The sequence below is a fragment of the Apodemus sylvaticus genome, chromosome 7, assembly GCF_947179515.1.
Source record: "Apodemus sylvaticus chromosome 7, mApoSyl1.1, whole genome shotgun sequence".
Lineage (NCBI taxonomy): Eukaryota > Metazoa > Chordata > Mammalia > Rodentia > Muridae > Apodemus > Apodemus sylvaticus.
In genome coordinates this window covers 62960273-62969729 of record NC_067478.1, presented here as the reverse complement: position 1 = coordinate 62969729, position 9457 = coordinate 62960273, and the positions used below count along the sequence as shown (strand labels likewise).

The 9457-nt window shown below is 52.2% G+C and overlaps 2 protein-coding genes across 3 annotated transcripts; one reads left to right on the top strand and one right to left on the bottom strand.

Annotated features, from left to right (window-relative positions):
- The first annotated feature begins 688 nt into the window (after nt 1-688).
- On the top strand, nt 689-6451 carry Ppib (peptidylprolyl isomerase B). The gene is made up of 5 exons (XM_052187976.1): nt 689-881; nt 1998-2111; nt 3052-3145; nt 5279-5463; nt 6121-6451. Exons 1-5 carry the CDS (start codon nt 747-749, stop codon nt 6241-6243), a joined length of 651 nt encoding a protein of 216 aa, XP_052043936.1. The 5' UTR covers nt 689-746; the 3' UTR covers nt 6244-6451.
- Snx22 (sorting nexin 22) lies at nt 6418-9456 on the bottom strand. Of its 2 annotated transcripts, XM_052187977.1 has the most exons (7): nt 9265-9456; nt 8859-8942; nt 8369-8473; nt 7869-7963; nt 7553-7585; nt 7292-7359; nt 6418-6991 (listed from the first exon to the last, which is right to left on the bottom strand). In XM_052187977.1, the coding sequence occupies exons 1-7, from the start codon at nt 9337-9339 to the stop codon at nt 6852-6854; spliced, it is 600 nt and encodes a 199-aa protein (XP_052043937.1). In that variant the 5' UTR covers nt 9340-9456; the 3' UTR covers nt 6418-6851. The 2 variants fall into 2 exon arrangements, with proteins under 2 accessions (XP_052043937.1, XP_052043938.1); XM_052187978.1 differs by lacking the exon at nt 8859-8942.
- Nucleotide 9457: the final 1 nt, after the last annotated feature.

Genomic DNA, 9457 nt, shown 5'->3' with positions numbered 1-9457 from the left:
CCTGCCTCTGCCTCCCAGAGTGCTGGGATTACAGGCGTGCGCCACCACCGCCCGGCTAGAAGCATTCTTAAACTCACAGAAATCTTTCTGCTTCTTCCTCCAAAGTGCTGGGATTAAAGAGACTTACTACCATAACCTGTCGTGTTTAAGATAAGGTCTCACCTCAACCCTAAGGAGAACTAGTAGTCACTCTGTAGCCCAGGCTGGCCTCCAACTCACCCACCCTGCCCAGTGCTGGGATGATAGGTGTGAGCCACTACTCCCGATCTCCAAGCAAGGTAAGTATTATAGAAGATATAGAAGGCTATGCCGTAACGCTCAACTGCTAAATTCAACCCCTAGCGCTAAGGTTAAGAGTGTCCAGTTCTTTGAAGACCACCTCCAAATTTGGTAGCGACTGGCATTCACACACGGAGACAAACGCCTAAAAGTTGGGTGGGCTGGTCGGGTCGCAAGGCAAGCTGGGGTGCGTAGTCTGTCTTTCTGAGACCAATCCCAACGCCGCCTTCCGCGCCCCGCCTTGACATACCCAATCAGAGGGCTGTAACGTGGCAGCCACCCACAGCCCCGCCCGCGGCGGCGCCTACCACCGCGTTGCTGCGCAGGGAGAACGTGGCGCGCTCCTGGCGCTGCGAGACCGCCCGCGGCCCCGGGCCCGCCCCACGCCTGGGCGGCAGCGCGCACGCTGCGCGTCCACACCCTTTTCCGGTCCGGGCTGCCCCGACCGCTCTTACTGCTGCCGGTGGATGCTGCGCCTCTCGGAGCGCAATATGAAGGTGCTCTTCGCCGCCGCCCTGATCGTGGGCTCCGTCGTCTTCCTTTTGCTGCCGGGACCCTCCGTGGCCAACGATAAGAAGAAGGGACCTAAAGTCACAGTCAAGGTCTGGGCTCCCCTCACCAGCGAGGCCTGCCTTCCGCCGCCTTCGGTCCGGCTCAAGCCGGAGCGGGTCTGGCCCAGTAGTTCCGACCTGAGCGTCCTTGTTCTTGTTCAGCTCTTCCTTGGGTCGACTTTGATTTCTTGAAGCCAGACTCGCCCTACCTACTCAAACTAGAGAATAACCCAGATTCCCCCAGCCACCACCCCCCCCCCAGGATGCCCAGCTTTGGCCAGCACGGACATCCTCAGGACCCTCCCTTTGCACAAACCCTGCATTGCCGGGAAATGGTGACGGATCAGGATTGCCGAACCTTCTTTTACTATGCTCACTCTAGTTTACTGTGTTTTGTAGCACACACAGTAAATATAGTTAGAACTTGCAAGCACAGAGATCTCCTTATGTATTTCCCCCTTTTAATGTCTGTGTCTATAATCTGGAGTCATTGAAAGAGCACAGATTGCTATTCTGTAGTCTTGAGAGCGAAAACTTTTAAAATGTTACATTATTTACTTAGTAGGGAGACGGGACTCAGGTAGCACAGCGCAACTGTAGAGGTCAGAGGACAATTTGCAGACTTCGATTCTCTACTTACATCATGTTGGGTCTCAGGTCTTCAGGCTTGGCTGCAACCGAATTTTCCCCTAAACCCTAAGGCCAGTGTGTAATTTCTTGAGATGGAGAGTAATGCAGCAATCCGAGTGCTGTGGCGTATATGTACTCCCAGCTACTTGGAGATTACAATTTAGCAAGATTAATGCCTGGGGTTATTAGCTCAGTGGTGGACAGCTTTCCTGCAGTGGGCTGCCACCTCTTCACTCCCTGGTACTGGGGTTGGAGACATATAGAGCTTTCATAAGTGTGCAGATGGTTGTAGCCACCATCTAGGTGCTGAGAACAGAAGGTGTGTGGTCTGGGAAAGCAGCAGATGCTCATAACAGCTGAGCCATTTCTCCAGCCCGTTCAGTGGATTTGTTCATTGGATTTCAAGGGTTTTGCCTCCATCAGAATCAGACTCAGCCACAGTTTTAGGCTTTGTTCTCTCTCATGGGGTAATTTCTCAGGCTCTCTTCTCCCCAAGGACTCTGTAAAGGCCAAGCTTGGACTGTTCACTTTCCTTAGGTATTCTTTGACTTACAAATTGGAGATGAACCTGTAGGACGAGTGGTCTTTGGACTCTTTGGAAAGACCGTTCCAAAAACAGTGGATAATTTTGTAGCCTTGGCTACAGGAGAGGTAAGCGGCTGGTACAAGGTAGGCAACCCCACACAGTAAGGTGGAAGCAGCCAGGACTTCAGAATGTGGCCCACTGATAGCTGTCATTAGCGGGCTTCCCTGAGGACCAGATATTTTTGTATATTAAGTGGGAATAAAGGGATTCAGTTTTTAATTTTGAGAAGGCCCTGGAGCTGCAATGACTTATTCCCGGCCTTGGTTGCCCACAGTTTGGCAGCTTCACAGTTAACTGTGCCAAATGGTTTGGTGGCCGCTGAAGTGTTAATGTGGTTTTATGTTGGAGAGAACATAGACAAACATGCTACTGTGTGGCTGTTATGTTTAAAGAGTAATCTTTAACATCTGATTTTATGTGAGTTTTTATTTGAATGTTCTTAGACCATGTGATATGACTAGTTTTGGAATAAAAGCTTTTTGGGGGTGGGGTGGGGGTTGGCTAACTCTGGTCATCCTGGAACTCACTCTGTAGACCAGGCTAGCCTAGAACCTGCCTGACTCCTAATTGCTGGGATTAAAGGCTTGTGCACACACAGCTGAGTAATCAATTTTTTTTTGTTATTGTTTTTTGGGTTTTTTTTGGATTTGATTTTTTTGAGACAGGGTTTCTCTGTGTAGCCCTGGCTGTCTGGAACTCACTCTGTAGACCAGGCTGGCCTCAAAATCAGAAATCCGCCTGCCTCTGCCTCCCAGAGTGTTGGGATTACAGGCATGCGCCACCAACCACCCCGCAAGTAATCAGTTTTTTAAAAAGAAAAAAATTTGTTCTTAGGAGAACACAGAGAGAATGAGGCATCCATGGCCTGCGCTATATCATCCGGGAACTGTGGAAGGGCAGAGGCTAGAGAGCCACTCTCCCCAGAAAGAGCTGTAGGCAAGGCTGCAGGCCCGTCGGACATCTGCATGTGGCCTCATTCTCCCTCCCTGTCTTCCCTCTTTGCAGAAAGGATTTGGCTACAAAAACAGCAAGTTCCACCGTGTCATCAAGGACTTCATGATCCAGGGCGGAGACTTCACCAGGGGAGACGGCACAGGAGGTAACTTCAGGGCCTCTGAGCAGAAGAGTCTGACATGGTCCTACTCTGGAGGCCGGCTCCTCTTGCATTGAGATAACTGTACCCTTCTTTGAAGGGGACCCAGTGCAAAGGAGAGGGAGGTGGGGATCAGGAAGGGCCAGAAAGGTGGGTAAAGATACTTGATGTCGAGGCTGATGACGTGACTTTGTTTCCTGGGTCTCAAACGTTGGAAAAAGAGAACTGACTTCTGCCAAGTGTCCTCTGGCAGCTATACACGCATTGTGGCATGATCACATGCACCCCCCCCCCCCACACACACACACACACTCATACACACAAGAAATAAGTAAAGGTGGAGAACTGAAGAAGTGTAGTGGTGTGTGCCTGTAACCTCTGTGCTCAGGTTAAGACAGGAGGTTCTAGATTAACTTCAAGACTGGCCTGGTCAATTTTAGCACACCAGGGGCTAGAGAAATGAGAGTACTTGCAGGGGCAGGGGTCCTGGGCTCCATTCCCATGAGTTGACTCATAACTGTTTGTAATTCCAGTTCTAGGGAATCTGACACCCTCTTCTGCTCTCAGGCATATGTAGGGTACACAAACATATATGTATGTAAAACACCCATACACTCAAACTGGTGGCACATTCAGTGGCAGAGACATATGGATCTCTGAGTTTGAACCCAGACTGGTCTACAAAGTTAGTGACAGCCAGGGCTAAACAGAATCTCAGAAAAAATAAAAAATTGATAGGCATGAAGCTTAACCATTTGGAAGGCAGATGAATGTAAGTGCTGTGATTTTTTTTTTTTTTTTTTTTTTTTTGGTTTTATTTTGCTTTTTTGGAGACAGGGTTTCTCTGTGTAGCCCTGACTGTCCTGGAACTCACTCTGTAGACCAGGCTGGCCTCGAGCTCAGAAATCCGCCTGCCTCTGCCTCCCAAGTGCTGGGATTACAGGCGTGCACCACGCCCGGCTGTGCTGTGATAAATTAAGTGTGGTTTATATTTACCATCATAAAGGTTAAAATACAAATTTCTTTCTTTCCTTTTTTTTTTTTTTTTTGTGACTTGAGGATGAGAATAAAGCTAAGGATATATATAGATTGGATTTTTGGAATGGGGCAATTAAAATCCCATGGATTTCCAAGGATGGAAATCAAATAGGAAGTCTTAGCAGTCAGTATCCAGCAAGAAGCTATTGCAGGAAACAGGCCACCTCTAGCCATCTAGTCTAATCTTGGTTCTCTGCCTCCCCGGAGGCTGCACAGTCAACCACATCTCCCTGTTCAGTGTCCGGCCAAGGCAGTCCCTGACCTGAGGCATCCCGAGGGGCTGTGGGATGTGCACTGGTGAGCTAAGGGCAGAGGAAGTTAGTCACTGAGCGTCACTGGCCTGGAACGCCTAGAGATCTGCATCCTGAGTGCTGGGCTAATGCCATTCTCCGTCACACTGGCCGCCTATGAGCATGTATGGGGTTGGCTAGCACCTGACATGCATGCCTGTTAAAGTCAGAGAAAACTTAGAGGAGTCAGTTCCTTCTTCTGCCCTGTTGGTTCCATGCCTGGCAGCAGGTTGCTGTACATACCAGGCCACCCCACCAGCCTGAGAGGATGTGCGAGTGTTCTCAGGCCCAGTAGTCTACTGGTGGGTAATGGGGAAACCAACTTGGCAACCAGGATCCTGGAAAGGGTGTGAGGCTCTGTGCTCACTGTCATGGCCCTGGACCTGTCCCACACAATGACAAACATTCGTGAGCATCTTTTATTTTATGTTCCTTGGTAAGAGGCTCTTGCCTCTTCAAAAACAACCAGGAGCCTCGTTTCCTATTTTTCCTCCTGCAGCCAATCCTCACCGCAGCTGCACCCATCTTGTAATCCCGGGAAGGTAATCTGGTTGGCCACAGCAGCACTGTTCTGAAGGAGTCTACACCCACACACCCATGCTCCCAGTGTCCCGCACGCAGCATGGCATCTCTTTCAACCCGGCCTCACACCCCAGGTGGTCTCGGTCCTGGTGGCTTGGGTAGAAGATAAGATGGCTGTTCTTATGCCCTTGTTTGGCACTCAAGCCCAGCCTAACAAGGACAGATCCTCGCCCAAGCACCTCCTGTTTTGGGTCGTCTCACCTCCCTGACCTGCTCCATCTCTCCCCAGGAAAGAGCATCTATGGTGAGCGCTTCCCAGATGAGAACTTCAAGCTGAAGCACTACGGGCCTGGGTGGGTGAGCATGGCCAATGCAGGCAAAGACACCAATGGCTCCCAGTTCTTCATCACCACAGTCAAGACCTCGTGGCTGGATGGCAAGCATGTGGTTTTCGGCAAAGTTCTAGAGGGCATGGTGAGTTTAGAAGCGGAGGTTACCAAGGACACAGCTAGAACAGGCAAGGGCTTCAAGTAGGAAATTCTTTCCCCAAAGGTGGGGAAGTGCCAAGAATAAACAGTGGCTGGGTGCCTTGCCCATGCCCATGTCCATGTCCATGCCCGTGGTCCTAGCTTTCAGGGGGCTGAGGCAAGAGGAGCACTTGACTCAGAATCAAAGGCTAGGCTGGAGAGCCAGAGAGCACGCTCAAGAGGTCCATGGCTGGCTGCTTGACCTAGAAAGCTTGGGGCCAGGTTAATCCCAGCACCACAATCAGGAGGAAAAAAATACTTGATACCAAGCCTGCATCCAGGTGCCTCGTGGTTCTAAGTCCTTCTAGGCCCCAGACAACCCATCCAGAAGCCCTTGAGTTTGTCTAGCTGCAGTGGCTGTTTGGTCACTCGATGAGTCAGGAATGATCAGACTCACATCAGAGCAGTGTTGGGTCAGCTGTGTAATATATGTAACATGTTCTGTGTTCACCCTGACTCAGTTCACCTCAGTTCCTGAGCTTCTGACTCCTTTGGTTTCAGTCTTCATCCCAAGAGTTCAGCACTAAGCCACTCGCTGGGGCTCTCTCCCACTAGTTGCCTCTTGACCCCCACCCAACCTCTCCTTTCCCACTTTCTTTTCTAGGATGTAGTACGGAAGGTGGAGAGCACCAAGACAGACAGTCGCGACAAGCCGCTGAAGGACGTGGTCATCGCAGACTGCGGCAAGATCGAAGTGGAGAAGCCCTTTGCCATTGCCAAGGAGTAGAGCACCTCGGGGACTCAGCCTCTAAGCAGCTGTCTGCGGGTCCTGTCCATACCCGCACAGGTGAAGGTAGCCAGTCACAAGCCTGTGCCACCCTGGCCCCAGTGCTTCCATCTGATGGGGCGACCACGCCCCTCACATTCCACAGGCCTGATTTTTATAGAAAACTCCTACCAATGCTGATCAATAAAGTGTTTTGTTTTTTTTATAACTTAGGTGTGGGCTGTTTGCGGGTGTATATAGCGCCTGTCCTGAGTCTGCTATCTGGTGGAATGCTCCTTCCCCGGGTTCCTGCCTGAGTCTGTACTAGTGCACCCTACCCACTGGTCATCGGACAGAGGCTTTCTAGCTACCTAGCTCCTGCGCCTCCCCCAAAGCTGCTTTCACCTGTCAGCCTGAGCTTCTCAGCCTACCTCTGAAATTACCTCACACTTTAAGAGTCTTGAGTTCTACCAGCTACAGCTGTCAGTGCAAACCAAGTTCAGAGCTTTGAGTGGGCATGGGCACTACAGAGCCTCAGCCTAGTCCAAAGGCAGACCCAGTTTCCTATATGGAACTCCTAGAACTGAGGCACTTAGCTGTCCTGAAAGGTGGCCCAAAGTCTGAGCTAGTCAGGGCGTTAACGATGGAGCAGGATGATGTTTAGCCTCTGGCTGGGCTGGGGCGGGGCGGGGCAGGGCTGGTGCCGGGCTGATGCTGAAGCCATAGAGCCCCTGGAGCACACCAGCCACCACCACTTCCGGGAGAGGTTCTGTGGGAGAGAGAGTGAGGGAGGAGCTGGTGGAGGAGATGCCTGGCCTTCAGCTTGCAGCACTTGGAGCTGCCCGCAGGCTCGCTGTCTGCCCAGAACTAGCTGTTGGCCTTCCCTCTTCCACATCAATTCATAATAGCTTTTGAAGACAGGCCCCAGGGGAACAGAGAGACCTGGTGAGCCAGCTGTATGGCACTAATTTCTATGAAGGTACAAAGCAAGCTGCCTGTTACAGGAGCCGCTGGTGGTAACCCCAGAGGACAGGAGGGAGGTGCTGATGGGAACTTAGATCAGTCTCACCTGGGGAAGGGGTGTAAACGTAGGGATCCATACGGAAGCCAAGGACTGGCCGATGGTGCAGCTGTGAGCTGTGTGAGAAGAGTTGTGATCCGTGAGAGTGGAGAGGTGGCAACGCAAAGACTCATGGGATGGACACTGAGGACCAAAAGCATCAGGGACCCACAAAGGAAAAGGAGGGGACTAGCAAACGGGCTGTTGGCCTGCCTCCTAGCACACAACCACCAGGGGTCAGCAGGCCTTTAGGGCAGGACTTTGACTTGCCTGGTGTCACTAGGCAGGAATTCCCCCAGGGTGCTGAAAAGAAAAGAAACACTAAGTTGCTTGAGGATACCCAGGGGAGGTGAGGAGTGGGTGGAGACACAGTAGCCCAGGGGACTGTAGCTTCTATTTTGTAACAAGCCTAGTTCAGGAGGTGGAGGCTAGACAGAGTGACCAAAGCTGTCTGCCAAACCCAGCCCCTGTTCCACGTCAGGGAAGGTGATGAGGGAAGCCGTGTATGGCAGCCAGGCCAGGGCCCTGTGCACGGGAGAGTGAGAAAAGCTTGGTCTTCAGGGCCCCGGAGCGGGGCTGTCCTTACCTCCAGCGGCTCGCCTTGGAGTCTGCAGGGAAGTGTCTAAGTCTCAAGAATTCCAGTAACTCCTTGGGCACATCCTGATTCAGGTACAGGATGCCCTAGAGGAGAAGACAAAGTCTGCGATCAGATCCAGCAAAAATTTTGAGGACATTTGTTCCAAAATAATTAAGAATTTCAAGGCAGTGGAAACAAATATTATTAGACCAAACGTAGGGCCATTCTAATGGACTGCAAAGGCTGGCCCCAAGGTTTAAGCAGGTTAGTGAAATAACAGCTATCACTGTCAGAAGAATGAGTCCACATACACCTCATGAAGAAAACACAGCATCTTACCCTAGGGGTGAAGAATCTACTTGTCGGATAATTCGAAACTTTTAGTAACCCAGATAGAAAAGTACTCATTTGGAAAATTAGAGTCTGAGATTGTGGGCCCCACACACTCACACATCTCTAACTGGGTCTCCCCTGGTCCCTCAGGCTTAGGGGCAACCAAGCGTGCAAACCTGGATGTAGGTCTCCAAGCCCTGCCGGCGCTGTTCCAATCCTCTGCTCCTCCAGTTGGGTAGGCGTTTTGAGGGAAAGTCGGGCACTTTGTACCGTTTCTTGATCTGTACATCAGTTACCGAGGTGAGATCCCAGCAAGACACTCAAGCCCACTGCACCTAGCTGAGGACTTTCTCCAGTCCCCTCTATAATCTTTAAGTTTCAACGTGGGACAGCTGGCAAGAGGCAGTGAAGACAGAAGTGACAAGCCAGAGAGTGGAAAGGGCGCAGACGGACAAGATCAGTCTGAGCTGGGCTCTAGCTATTGTTTCCTCCCGGCGAGGGTCCCCGCAACCCTGGGGTAGTCGCACCTTCTGGGGGTGGGGGGTAGGGAGGGGGCTGGGACAGTAATGGGGGATAGCCAACCAGAAGCTGGGACCAGAGCTCTTTCGCCTGCCAACCAGGGACCTGGCCTGGAGCCAGATCAGTGGGTAGTCCGCGACATCTCACCCTCTTGTGTAGAGCGTGGAACTCGCTGTAGCGCCGCGGCACGGTGTGTCTGCGTCCGCTGTACAGCACCTCCACTTGGAACACCTGGCGGGCGGAGGAGTGCGGGCGGCGGGTCCAAAGGATGCAGTAGGACCCGCGCCGCGAGACGCGCCCAATTTCTGATGTTTGAAAGGCACAAAGCCGACTTGGCGTGTCACGGCTCAGGGGAACCCCTTCCGAACCCAACACACACCTGAAAGAAAAAGCTTTGCCCTACGCGACCCAAGAGCCCAGACCAAGGGACTGACAAAAGCAAGTAACCCTGAACCTTTGTGAAGAATGTCCTAGCCCAAGCCCTGAGTCCTGGGTCCCTTTTGAGCTGGTCACAAGAGTATTCGGTAGATCCCCGCACACACTCTTCGCTCACCATGTGGCCTTTCTCTGGACTCTGCCTGGGCTCTTCGGCCTCGGGCCCCACAGAGGGGATGTGAATTTCCAGCATCCGCGCCCCGACCCAGCCGCAGCCTCTCCTGATCGAGCGCTAGGGAACCCGAACTCCCTGGAGCAGCCAGGCAGCCCAAGAGACCGACCCGCCCTCGGGCTCCCGGCCCTGCCCCCGG